The 14,933-nt window shown below is 39.0% G+C and overlaps 1 protein-coding gene across 3 annotated transcripts in view; it reads left to right on the forward strand.

Annotated features, from left to right (window-relative positions):
- LOC136443981 (arginine-glutamic acid dipeptide repeats protein-like) overlaps nt 1-14,933 on the forward strand; it is a 96,746-nt gene that overhangs the window by 31,361 nt on the left and 50,452 nt on the right. For all 3 annotated transcript variants that reach the window (XM_066441369.1, XM_066441368.1, XM_066441370.1), the window contains exon 3: nt 8,665-8,735. In XM_066441369.1, the coding sequence (XP_066297466.1) occupies nt 8,665-8,735 (71 nt within the window). The remainder of the gene's footprint in view (nt 1-8,664; nt 8,736-14,933) is intronic.

A 14,933-nucleotide genomic window follows, 5' to 3' on the forward strand; every position in this document is an offset into this window, starting at 1 on the left:
ATGTAGTAGATCTAGATTCTAATCCTAAGAAAGATCTTTTCCCAACAACAGTTGCTTTCCTTGAAAGGGGATAGACCTATCAACATGTCTCGCATATTTCCATTGTTTTCATTTCCAATGTTGCTTATCTCCTGTGCCTCGTTTAATTCTCCACTTGTCAATCAAGGAACGGCTTTTCAGATCCCAGTCTTTTGATTGTAGTTTCTTGTGCATATCCTTTCATTCCAGATCAATCAAGCGTTCTGCCTAACTACTCAAAGAAAGGGCACCATTTCACTAACATCACAGGCAGCACACGATTGCATGAATAAATGCAATTGGGCGGACAAAGACATTTTCGTGGAAAAGCAAATGTTGTAAAGGGAGACCACCACAGACATTGTCTGCCGCCGAATGTTTCATGGACACTGCAAAATTGTTAATTTGGCTGGTTTCAATTTTCAGGTCTTTCTTTGTCATTAAGTGACTTTTTACCCTGATTCTTGGCAAGAGCGATATCAAAGTAAAGTGGTGGTCCCATGTTATAGATAAAACAAAGTGCTCCGTATGTAACTGTTTCTCCCATAGGGAGAGTGAAGGTGTGATTGCCAAAAGCTAAAAACATGCCTTGCAATCAATTCCTCCTATTCTAGAGGTCGCATTCTAGCTGTAGCCCTGTTGGCCCTTGTCAGGATACTGCAGGAAAAGCCTATCTGTATGCCTTACAGTTCAGGGCAAAGCCCCATGGATACCTTGGCAGTGGCACTGTGCTGTAGTGTATATGATGAGGAAATTACAGAGAAACTCTTGTGGAGCTGTAGACAAATGAATGGGTGACCAGGGAATTCCACCAGCAGTAACAGCTGGGAAGGTTGGACTACCAGCCTGGATACATACAGAAGGACACGAATTTCGGTTACAAAGGTCACCAAAAGTCATGGAAAATGAGTTCTAATTTGGCCACCGTTGCAGGAAATGTAACAAGATTGGGGCGTGGCTACTAGTATGCTAACCTTTAGCACACTTTACGGTTGCTGATGGTTAGATAGCAATAAACATATAAGTGATAGCAAGAGAGAAGGCTAATCTGTATCCACCCGGAATAGCTTTTACTGCTCTGAAATGTCTTGTCAGATCCGGATGTTTGGGGGAAACACGGAAATGTGTCTAGGTGGTAAACTGACAACGTGATGTTTTCCAGGTTTCTTGTCAATAACTCTTACACCTGTGACAAGAATGCATTTACTGTAAGCCATATGTTTCTATCCTTAAGTCATTTCAACAACCATTCACATACCACATCCCCCCAGGATATATTTCTGCTTGATGTTTACAGAAAACCTAGTCAACGTCTGTGAACCTTAAGACTTTAATCACAACAGGATGTCCGAAGCCTTCAGGTGAACCAAGGCAAAGAAAACCCTTTATCTTGGCTAGAGGCGAAGAATAGACCATTTTCACCTGAGATGTAGCTTAAGCCCGATAAAGGGAGTGACATTTCCTGCGTTTCCTGAAGCTTTTGCCTCAAGGTAGAAAGAGAAGGCCATCAAAAATTGCCTTGGAATGCCTCTGAAGAAGGAATATTGTGCCATAATTAGGAATATTGTGCCATAATTACTGTAAATGCAGAAATGTTTGTGTTGGTTTTATGTTTGCAGTTTTTGTTGTGACTGTTTCATTGCGAACAGCCACCGCCAACATTTTTACCAATAATGTATGTGACTATAGCGCTGCCACCAACTTAAAACCACTGGTCAACATGAGAGAAAAACCACACAAAGTATTTTATTTATCCTGAAGGAATTAAGAGTAGAAGTGTCAGTGGACGACCCCCTGTTTGAATGCTGCTTTGTCTGCATCTGTCTTTCTTACCCCACACCTGCTAGACCCCAGAGTCAAGGTCTGACCTTGGGAACACTAGCCAACAGAAGTCATTACTAACAAGATCAAACTGAACGATCACTCCCCCCACCCACGACTCTTCCATCATGATCCATTGAAAAAAGGGAGGGTTGCAAAAAAGTTACATTTTGTATCATTGTAGCTAGGCTATTGAATTTTTACTATTTCATAGATTCTCCCTGTTCCGAAAATGAACCATCCCCAAAATTTTATATCAAAGGGATAGGGATGAGGACTGCCAACTGGGCAAAGAACTTTGATACACACATAACAAACAGTCCTGGGAATACTTGTCTCCTCCAGTCAGGTTGTATAATGGATGGGCCCTTGTACTAAATGTCAGCCTTGTAATGCAGGGTGCCCTGGTGTAAAGTCATTATTTGACATGACAGGAGGCTATACGATTTCACTTGTCACTTTCACACCTGTTTCATGTACTGGGAGGATCACAAAGTGCTGCTGGCAATGGCACTGAAATCAAACTAGCTCTGCTTGTAATTCAGAGTGACCATGTTACATTCTTCACATTTCACCCTTGGGTTTCGAACATTGATGTATCATTCAGGTAAGAACATGAGAAAAACAAAGATTTCTATTCATTATCCATTCGCAGACCCATCGTTATCTTATTAGATCATCGATCTCTGCCTGACAAAGGCTTGCCAGGAACCACAGTATCAGGAGACGCAACAAAGGAAGCCAGGTGGACCATTATGCTCACCTTTGTTCTACATGACAGGCTCCGACCTTTCCCATTGTCTGAGGGAAAATGCCTTCATTAACGGCCATACTGGGCTATTAGCTTTTATTTTTGCAACAAGCTATATGTTTGTTGAAGTGTACAGTGTAACACATACGTCTGTTTTCACTAGTAGGTGATTGTTAAAAATACACAAAGACAGGGTGGTTATGTTACCGAAATGTTTGTCCCCATACCCTGACAAGTCAAACATGAACAAGTCACCTTTTTTGTTGAGATTGGGCAGGCTACACAAAAGAAAAAGAACACAGTATTAAAGTTATGCATTCGACCAGCACTGCCTGTCAACATAGGGATTAGCATGACTTCATGTAAATCCAGCATCCTAAATGACGACAAATTGTTTACCTCCTGCAAAAGAAAGGGGTAACGACGTTATTTTCAAAAGGAACAAGTTGATAGAGTTTGCAGCTTATCTAAAATCGTGTTTCTAGCTCTGAAAGCTTTTATTCATAAGAACTGCTGCTTTTCTTTAGTATTTCTTATGGTGACACAGCATGAAAACAGACAAGAGTTTGTCCTACTATTATTACAGTTATCACTCATCTCTAAGCATGTTTTAATTACTGATAAGAGACAGAAAAGAAAATCCTCTCAGTGGGGGTAGTCCAATAGTCGCACAGGGTTGGATAAGGAAGCATTAAAACAAAAACAGTCTCTTGAAAATTGTGGCGAAGATTGCATTTCAATTGAGTTATGGAGAAAGGACACAAATGACAAAAATTGAACTGAAAAAAAAATGCATTGAAGTAATTAACTTATGTTCAAATGGACTGAAGGTAAACTGAAAAGCAATTTGACCAATTTAGCAAATGAATCAATTCTCGTCTCTTTTGTAAGCATTTGTCTCAAGTTTCAAATGCCATATCTTGTAGTACAAATTATGATTCCTCAAACATATTTCAGAGCTGAAACTCAGTCCCAACACAATAAATATTAAATTTGAATTGTCAAGAAGACATTCATACTTAGAGCAGTCAGAATCTTAAAATCTTATTGACACAAGGTTATAGCTTTGTTCTTAGTTTAGTTTCACTACCAACACAGATGAAATTTCATGCTAATACAATTCCTCTAATATCACCATCAATGAACGTTCCCTTCTAGGGTGTAGCTCCCTAAAACCAGCATGAGCCTTCTAATCAGCCACATACAGCTGGTTTAGATAGGGCCTACTTCTTACAGATTATAAATCATGCCCACTAAAACACTGTGGAGATTGGAGATAAGAGATACAACAGTTACTGTATGTTGTATGGATTTCTACCAGTGTAGTCAATTCACATTTTATCAGATAATGAGTGTGTTTGTCCAGACATTGTGCTGGAGATGTGTACCTATGACCCTGCTTATATAGTAATTATTACCTTGAGTGGTGGGGTGTACTGGTCAATATAACTGCTGATGACAAATTATGGTGAAAATTAGGGATTATTCATTGTTTATAGTTTGGGCAAGGTTCCTTTTCCAGACATGCAGATATCTGGATTCCTGATGCAAAAGTAGTTAGATAATTTATTCATTTATTTGTTTAATTTTTTTATTAATCTTTAGTGTGTTCCCTTATAAGTTGATTGTATGGTCATGACATCATTGAACAGTTTGCAAGTTCCAGTTTTGAAACTGGTGGCAGTGTCCACTGTGACGTCATGTCCAGACAATACATTTTTATTGTAATTGGTCAGACACCTGAGCCCTAAGGAGTTATTCCTGACCATTGTCTGTGTGTAGTAGAATTGTATAGGACACTGGATTTACAATTGTACCCCACAAAAGCTAGGAAAGGTGATAGTTGGGGTGTCTCACACAAGTGTGTGTGTGTGTGTGTGTAAAGGAAATCTGTTACCAGCCCACTGATTATCATGACCTGATGACATGGGGAAGTGGGCAGCATGCACAAACTTCATATGTCCTGCAAACAATATCTATTTGTTTGTAAGATCGATTAGTGAATCCAGCTGTTTTAACAGAACCTTTTAATACGCTTTCTTACCAGACAATGATATGGTCTAAGTGTTTTCTCTCAAAGATTAATTTCATCTGGGTAAAAAAAAGTTGTTGTGCACTTATGGAACCCACAAAGCAGGATACCAAGAAACGAGGATTCATACATGGTAGGAAAAGTCATAGATTGGACAAATGTAGCCAAGAATGTTGCCAATATATATCTGATAAGGCTGCTTTCATACTTATGGTAACCATGTAATTGTATTTCTAAAGCCCGTTGGCGCGAGGATAAGAAATTTTCAGTTGTAACTGGTTTATAGAAGCATAATTGTGTGAAATTGACGGCTTGTCACCAAGGTTGACGGGTACATTATATTATAGAATCCCGCAAAAACCATATCATATCCCCATAGAATACCATTACATATGATGTACCGAACGCTGCTCAGACATTGTAAAGCTAGAGACATGCCATTACAGACAACAGTTCTCGCGCGAATCTTAACACTTTAGGTGTTGCGTAGAATACCAACATCACGATAAAGCGTCACCCTTTGGTGGCGTCCTCACGACAAGTCAATTAACCTAACAGGTCTCCTTCATCGCACCGTAAAATAGGTAAATGTGATAAAGTTGAATCAGAATATTTCATTCCCCCATAGCAGAAGTTCAGGCAACCCATTTGGCCAATTTGCTGCGTCAATTGGTATCATTTGTAATGGCTGCCCAGCCTTCTGCTCATTCGCTCAATCAAATTTTCATGAACTCTGCCACACTGATCAGAGTGATCTGTGTAAAAGCTAGCCAGGAATCTTTGGTGATATGGGTTTAGCCGTATTTCAGTTCCCTAACTCATCACAGTGTACAATTTGTCTAGTGGAAATCTACATGTATGATCAATAGGGAGCAATGATTATGATGTGTCATCAATGTGCGTCATACTTTTGAAAAATCCCTTTCTGCCGCACTTGAATATTTATGACATTGCAATGAAGATGTCACTAATGAATTTCTCCTGAACGAAACATGATCATGTTTTCTGATTGACACTTGTGCTTTAATTGCAATTCCTTAACTGTCTGATTTTTTTTGATACTGCATGCTAATGAAAATTCCCTGTTTTAGATGTTTTCTGCAGTTTTTCAACAAAAGGCATCCAAGTCGGGAATAGAGACGTCTATTTCTTGTTCATGTGAAATTTATATGACTGTCAGTCGGAGGGTATTGATGGGATAAAGAGCAGTCATGCACGGTATTGAATTTATCACCAGCTTTTTCAATCTCCCGGAATGTCGTACCATATTTGTGTCTCTATTTTTGTAAAGGTAAATCCATTCACCTTCGCTGCTGGTAGGGAAGGAAATCTTCAGCTTTTCACGAGATAGGAATACCTTTTGACAAGGTGGTTGGTCTTGGCGCAGTTTCAGATATTTAAAAGTCTCTTATTTATAACTTATAAGAGATGTTATCATTATTGTATCAGCTACATAAAAAGGAGTAAGCCTTTATGGCTTTAAAGAGCGATGGTTTCCCTTCAAGCACAGTAAAATTATATCTGTATACTACATAAGTGTGAATTATATTGTAGAAGATGTGTAATTATCGTAATGGATCCTTGCGAAATTTTCCAGGCTGGTAAATAGAGCGGCAAGGGAACACCTGTCATATGTAATTACATTATTCCAAATTAAATTTGCATGAAGTGCATCATCTGTCACATGATTAGGTGGCATGTCTGCAGGAAAAATGTACCTCTTGGGGCACAGGTTGAAAACGATCGTAAATAGTGCAGATATTATTAGAATTTTTGGCACTTAGGATAAATCTTGGCATCTTTTGCAGAACTGGGCATTCTTCATTGCGTGTTTCTCGTGTATTTATAGCCTCAGTTATACAAGATTTGCTGCACAATAATTTTAGGTTTTTGATCTGGAAAGCATAGCGGGAGGTGTGAAAATAAATGTACCGAAAAATACTTTGAGGAGATATTTTTTATACCAATTTTCCAATTATGTAAGATGTAATATTGATTAGAATAAGTTATCATTTGTAAAAGCCATAACTGAACAATGTTTGTACTATATCATAGTAACAGTAGACCATGAATAATCAACTTGGAAGGCTGCAAAGCAGAATTGCATGGTACGCCTCAACTGCCATTGACTTTTATTGATTGTCTGAAATTTCTCTTTCAGCTTGTAACACTCTGATTTGAATATCACATTCAAGAGTTTGTTTGGAAAACCGTGCCCTTCCGTACATTTTTCTGGTCAACCCCTCTATAACTGTTGTTGGTCACCCCCTATATCATAAGTATGTAGACCCTCATTTTCATGATTTTGCACATTTGGCATGGCACAATCAATGGCCGCTGTGTGTAAGGCCAAAGGTCAGTCATGGGTGGCTGACAGCAACCCACAATGTCACAACCCTAATGTTTAGATTCCTGAACAGCTGCAAAAATACCATTAAGGAAAGGGTTTGGAAGTGAAGACAGCATATTGTTTGGATGCAGACACATTTGCATTGTTTCACCTACTGTAATGATATATAAAGGTGTTGTCGGTTGATATGGCTGGGTGAAGCAGTTGAAATGTGTGATGATTACACGCTCGCTGTGTATTGTGTTTGCAGATTCTATTCTGTTCCATTTGCCTCAGACAAAGTAGAAGGAATAGAAGAATGTAAACAAGTCGTTAGTGTTATTTTCTATGGACATATCATGAGCATTCCATTTTTGTTTACATGTATGTTAGAAAGCTTAAGTATGTGTTTTGTTTTCTATGTCATTAAGAATGATGAGAATCGGTAAAACTTTAATTTCATTGCAAATGTGTTTTTCCCTCCAAACAACACAAATTCTGTGCAACAATATATGTTGATAAGAAATTGGTACATTTTTTGTAACCAATGAGCTCTTGAAATTTCGCATCTATTTGGACTGTAATATTGAATTATGAAATTATGGGATGTAGGTTAAAGGATAAGGTAATGTGAACAATTATTGGTTGTCAATCAAATCTGGTTTCCCTTAGATGGGTAATATTGTTTTAGATCTATTATGATCTGATATAAACTTGATAAGAGTAATACTAATGCCAGCAGTAATGGTAGATAGACTGGCATATGTTTTTTTACCTTCTCGTCTCCCTCCCTATTATCGATGGTTGGTCCCTTAGTGTACCACAAGAAGGCACTGTGGAGATCTAGAAGTATAGCTGGTGACAACAGTAGCCTTTCACCCATATCAACTTTTAGAATGGCATTATTGATTTCCAGTGGTGCAGCATCACGATATCTATGTGTTCTCACAATAGCAGCAGCGATAGGGTTGCCACAAGCAAACTCTGTACGTTAATCGGCATTCATGTAGTGATAGATAGATTTAATGCAAGGAAACCATTAGTTGCTGTTATAGGTAAAAGTACAAGATTTAAAAGGACGGTACAGATGGATCGTAAGGATGCCAGTAGCTAGCACTAAAAGTGCAAGATTTAAAGGAAATATAAGACTGTAACTTTTAAGGGGATGTGTTGTACTTGTAAAGATGCTTATGGCTTATACTTTGTGTATGCCCTGAGGCCCAACATGCCCAGACTGTGGATTAAAGTGTTTTTGTCATCCAGGATATCTTCTTGTACATTTTATATATACATATACATAGGTCCTTTGAAACTGTATTCAGATATCCGTCAGTGTTGAACAGTTCAGATAGATAACCAAGTCATGGAACACAGAAATTATGTAATAAGTCAATTGACATTTTCACATTCTTTACATTTTCTACCATCTACAAAAATAGTTTGTTGAACTCATCTATCCCTAAGTCCTATTTGACAATTGGGGGCACTGCAGAAGATATGGCAACCAGTTTTGTTCACTCCTCTTGCTTTTATGTTCTTGGGTTGACCACCAACTGACCAAGGGCTAAACTCAGGTCAATTATATCAGTGGCTGATGTGCTTGGCTAAGCTGACGATCAATCAATGTATCAATAAGAGTATTGTAATAAGTGATAAGACTTAAAGGATTTTGCCGGTTTTTATAAGTTTATAAGTTTTCTTGTTGTTTTCCAGATTGTGTGTACATCGACAGCCAGCGTGCAGACAACCCTTACTACATCTGCTCTATCCAGGAGTTTCGCATGGTGAGTCCAGCTGTTTCTTCTCTTGTATTCACTGACTCAGCAAAGGCGGCACCTCTGGAATTAGATAACATTATTGATTAAGCAGGAGTAACAAAACCTCTACCATGATTGTCCCTTCATTAATCTCTTCTTCATACCAAATCAAAAACTACTGGGGCCCCAACATGCACTGTTAACAACACTTAAAGATAGGGCACAAGATAGAAAATATAACTCGAGTTAGAATATTGGTGCAGTGATGTTATTGGTTGGTGAGATTGCAGGCAAATGCCCTTCAGAAGTTCCAAGGTCAAACCTCTGGGTTAGGAATCAAGCTTTGATCTGCCTGTCAACAGTTTGAAGTGACCTGAACTGCTAGTAGTAGAAGCTTTGCATTGACACTCTGGTATATGATCTGTCAGGTGTGAAATACAGGTGTCAAAGTGTCACCTGAACACCTGTTAATCAGCATGTACAGGTAATTTGTATCACCCTCTGAACTGAACCCCTCGATAATTATGCGCATGTTTGAATTTGCGGAGGTGGATTTCTGTACAGGGAAGTTGATCCCATTCCCTCTTAAATTCAAATTTGGAAGTTCACACAAGTAAAAATTGACTCAAATTGCCCTCTCTGTAACTTTTCCCTTACATCAGCTCCAACAAGTTCCCCATAAATCAAGCCTTATCACCTTAGTTACTGGAGAAAGAGGGGTAACCCTCAGGCCAGGAATAGCTCTGCAATCCTTCCATCTTAACATCTGTGCCTTTCTCTTACAAATGAGACGTAGTTACAATGGATTTTCTGATAACAGCCTAGCTGTTGCACATCTTTCAGTGTGACTGTTATTTGAGGGGCTCTGAAAGACGTGTTACTCCATGTTTTGAAGCACTGGTTCATAGCTCCTTGTGGATCTTTCAACGCCAAACTGCACAGTAGTTCACCACCAGATGGGGTATAGAAGGATACAGTTCCACTTTAAACATACCCATACTGTGAAGACACATTACTTCTGGTTTTTAGCACTTCCTGGTGGGTTTAGGTCCTGACACGAACACTGACCTGTGACCAGCGGTAATCCTGCCAGGTATTTCACCATCATGGATGGGTAACGTGACCTTTTGAAAGCCATTTGGTTTCCTGTGAAATGAACGCAGCCTTGAGTTACGACATAGTATCCTATCATTATAGAACCATATGACCATTTCAGATACGTGTGTTCAATCCCCATTTCGCCAGCTTGTATGACGTTTTGGCCCAAGTGAGCCACTGTATAAGTACTATAAGAAGTAGGAGACCTTTACTTTAAAGTGTTACTTTTAGAAATAGCCAATTTGCTTCCTTTCTGGTTGCAAGCTTCATTATAGTGGAAGATGTTTCATCCCTCCAAAGCGCTAGTGTACTGACCCTCTTTACATCGCTTCTCTAGGCATTGGCTTCAACAATACTTGAAAGCCACTCTACTGAAATCAACAATTCTTAACATGTTCTTGATATCGGCTGCTCTGTTTGAAAAGGTGGATGCTGATGTGAAATATAACCTTTGTGTCCCAAATGTTCATCCAGCTATTTAGTGACAAGGGTGCTTTTGGATTATTCTGGACATTAACCTAGTGGTGACTGCAAGGCTCATTGACAAAACAGAGAGCAGGGAGAATACGCAATTGATTTTTCACCTGCACAGAGAAAGGTTGAAGATAATGGAAGTACTTGGCGATTATACATGGATCAGAGATCTAATCTATTGATTCTTAAAGATCTACTGCAGGGCAAGGAACTAAGTGTTTTTTCTCCATGGCCCATAATGCATCTGTCAATGTAACACCAAAAGAGGAGCTTAGCAAAATGTTTTAGATAATATTTTGTTGTTTTCTTTGCAAGGGACATAATCTATATAGTATTATGTTTTTGAGGTTGAAGACGAGAGGTATTATTTTATCAGATATCCCATACTAAGGCTATCAGACATGAAATTCTGATGAGATGAAAAGATATTCTTCTTTCGCTTCAGTTTTTTATTGACAAATGCATATGATAGGTGACTAATTCTACTTTTGATTTGATAATTGTGTGCTCATGTACATGTGCATACACATGTGCGTATACATATATTTGTTTAACAGATCCAAATTGTTTTTTGCCAGTGAGAATGAAAAAGAAATGTACAATGTATACTTTTATATGCTTCATATTTTGGTATGAACTTAATGTTGATTAAGTTGAAAATGGTTTCAGAAACTCTTTTGAAACTTTTCGAGGTAAATCCTACCACTTGGAGTTATTGGTGATACTTGAGGTTTGTAAAAGCCCTAAATTTGGGACATATTTTATCATGGTATGTTACATACCCATTAAACCCATGCTGGTTGATTGGCTGTCAAGGTTCAGGTCGCACGGGGTCGCGACCCGGGTCATCCCTCTTGTGCCCTGATTGTCTGGCTCAAATCACTGTGTCACTACCAATTTTCTCCCTCATGTATCAAGCCAGGGAGTCATCTGCTCTCACTTCAAGTTTACCAGTAAATTGTCTCTCCTTGTCATTGGGGGATTGCCAGTGCTTTATTTACTGGGGAGGAAACTTTCTTGTGTGCTGTACATGTATTTCTCATGGGTTGAGAGAGTGAAATACTTTGTGGTAACCCCCTGAGGCAGATACAAAGGTGACAACCTATCATTAGCGTAATTACCAATTGTCCCCCACACAAGTGGTTTTCTTCTGGCATAATTTGGGTGCAGCATGGCATGACTACTCCCTACCCTTTCAACAAATGTACAGGAATATACTTAAAAAGGTTCTAGTGTGCTACAGTGTACTGTAAAACGGCGAGAGTGATTTATAAACGCGCAGGACTCCGCTCTGCAATGCATCCGGCTGCTCCTAATGGGAGCAATTGCCAGGAGGCAGGAATTAATCAAACAGCAAGGATATGTAATTTGGAGTGAGTGAGCACATAATCAGGTATAGCTTGCGGGCAGGGGGGCAACAAAAGACGGTTTAGTTGACAGCAGGGCTTGCTGATTACTATAATGCTCTCAGTGGTGCATTTTAGTGCTGGTGAGCATCAAAAACATCACCTCTCAAAGGTTAACACTGCAGAAAACAAATTCAAAGGAGATATCTCATTTGGAGAGATCCACACAAAGTGATATATATGAACTGGCAGGCAGTGTTGTATTGCCAGGTGTGATTGAGTGGAATGTTTTCAGCAGGATACTATCACCAACCTATGCAGCCTTTATAGAGAGCTGAGCAGTGGAAATTGAGTGTCTGCAATGGAGCCATGAAATCTTGGGGTATATTTTTCAGCGATTTATGCCAGCGATGAAGCTGAAGTAAAGGAGGACGTTATCTTGTTTAGCTGCGGGCGAGGGTAAAGAGCATTAGTGAGATAAACACAAGGGAACAGCAGTGTGTAGGTAATATATTGCAGATTAGGGGGATCTCTACATGATTTGAATAAAGAGAATTGAATGGAATTATGTATGAGCTAAGAGTGTAAAAATCTCTATGGAAATGGAAGCATTGTAATCAATTTGAGTATGATGCATAGTGTGTACAATCTTTATGTTGTCAAATTCAATAAGTGACTTGTGTGCCTTTATTGTGTGTTGGGGGTGGAGCTATTGGATTACAATTGTGTAGATCTATTTAAGCATTATTTTAAGTTAGCTTCTTGCTGAGGTAATCCCTTTTACACCGAATTGCAATCAGCTACAAGGAGAGGATGAACAATTTTTGTATCAAGCTCTGTTTATTGCTATAAGAGATAAAGCTTCTTGTGTAGTACAAAATTTGCAAAATTCACATGAAGAGAAAGTTGTTATTTTATTTGCTGATAAACAACGTGCTCGCAGAAAGAGTAATAGAATACACAATGCTCCTTTCCAATGGCTATGATACTCAGAGATTCGATCCCATAGTAATCTGGATCTTCCGGAATGCCCACCTGGTCTGCAGGGCATATTCCGGGGATCATCGAGAAGCAGAGGTTTGACGGTTGGCTGTCTTTCCAGCTTTATCTTCAAGGTCTTCTCAAGGTGAAATGTTGCCCTTGACTTCAGTATCAGATGTGCTATCTTCTGTTGATAAGGTCGTTGGGTACTCCTGAAGCTGACGCATCTGTGAGAGTCAAATGGGACAGTTTAAAGCTATCTTCTCACCCAGAAAAATTGGTGCACATGTACATGCAAGAGATGGACATCTCCGCAGACTTGACTTGCACACAAGATGTAGATGTGTTGGCAGACATCATTGATAATGTCTTGTTGCTTTCCCAAATCAGCTCTTTTCTGCTCTGTATCCATCAATCCATCAGCTAGAAATTCAGAACACCAGACCCTTCGTTCCAGTACATCTTTTAATCAATCATCAGGCTAACATGTTTCAGAACTTTCAGTCAAAGAAGCTTGATAAATTTGTTCTTTTTTGTCAAACAAGTTTATATAAACTAAAAGCCACTTGTCTTGAAATTCATTTGGGGGAGTAAGTGGCACCGTGCACTGGTGCACCTAGCTTTTAGATTTAGGTGCATTAAAAGAAACATATAATTATGTAGAATGCCAGAAAAAATAATTACAAACCTTGCTGCCTCTCTTCAGCCAGAGCTTGAATTTGAAATTCTATAGCTAACTTTTTAACAAATGATATCTGACAACTAAATGTCAAGAATATGCTACATATACTAGTGTAAGATAGTACATTTACATTGTACATATATTGTATCAGTCAGTTCTATCTAGGCGCACCAGTGCACCCACAGTCAAAAATTAGGAGTACAGCTCCAATTTCGGGTACCAAAAAGTGCATATTATTTCTTAATAAGATAGATAAAAGAGTAAGTTTTAGATGAGTATAAAGAAAAGATAGCTGACATTAACATGTAGGACTTTAAGTGAACCATCACATAGGTTTTACATAGACTTCTCTATGAAACTATCCTACATGGCGCACTGTTTATAGTTAGGTTAATTAAAAGTCTTGAAGGCTGGCCTTTATGTGTAGTGGAACCAATTTACAGGTGCTTAATGATGTCCTCAGCATCCAGCTTTCCTAATGATACCCTTGTGTTGGAAGGGAGTGTTATGTTCCAGATTAAATTATATATGGACAAGTTCAAGTCTGTAGCTGTCTGATTATGTGACCTGTATGAAGTACCTAGTATACGTAGCTAACTTGGGCTTGAATTACAATTTACATGGATGAGGATCATACTAATCACAGCATTTCATGTTCATTTGTATGGATGTAATGACTGTTACTGGTGCCTGCGGGATACAGACATGTGTACAGCATTGGAAAAATTTTTCTTGGCAGTCTTGTGATGTTCACAAGTGAAAGTAGCTGCCAATATCCTGTTAGTGTAAACTTTATATTTATTTCTAGTGTGGTGTAGTTTAAACAATTTGCAAATATTGCTATAAATAAGAAGCCTTCTTTTGTTGTGTTGATTGATTAGCTAGGTAGAAGCCAAAGAAATTAAGGCCTCAAGTGCAAGTACATATTATGCATTGTAAAGGATAGGTACAAGCAATGAAGATTTGAAAACTACCTTCCATGTTGTCCATACACTAGTCCAACATCCCGCAATTGTGTCAACGAAATGTCAGAAGTCACCTAGACAATGATCACATTTAGATCACATTATCACACTTCATTGCCTCATCATTTCTACCTGACCAGGTACCATTACATGCACTACTTCATGTCGGGCCCCCTAGCATTGTTATGTAAATATCTAGCCTGTCTGTTTTGATGATTCCCAATCCCCCAGGGAAGGCAGTGACCTTTCCTGCTACCCATCTGTCCTCGCCTCTTCCCAACCTTAATACAAAGTCCATTACTTTCGGTACTTAATCTTCCATTTATAGTATGATCCTCCTCATAATCTTCCTTGATGCTATGTTGACTTAAACTTTAAAGATTGCGATCTTGCCCTGAAGGCAGTCTGGATATTTAACATCAGGGCTGTCTCCCCTGGTTGACCTGAGCTGACCCACTAATGACTGAATGTCACACCTCGACCTTCATTCTTGCCCAGAGCTGCTGGAGTTAAGCCAGCTTGTGACCTCAGCCTCACTCACTCACACTCACTATCCGGTTTATCGTCTGGGAATCATTTCTTCTTCTTCTTCTCTTGGTTCTCTCACCATCAGGATGGATGAGCATTTCTTTTTACCCTGCAGAAGTTTTTTTGAGAGAATTTAGAGGAGTTTGGTAGA

This window comes from Branchiostoma lanceolatum, chromosome 10, assembly GCF_035083965.1.
Source record: "Branchiostoma lanceolatum isolate klBraLanc5 chromosome 10, klBraLanc5.hap2, whole genome shotgun sequence".
NCBI lineage: Eukaryota > Metazoa > Chordata > Leptocardii > Amphioxiformes > Branchiostomatidae > Branchiostoma > Branchiostoma lanceolatum.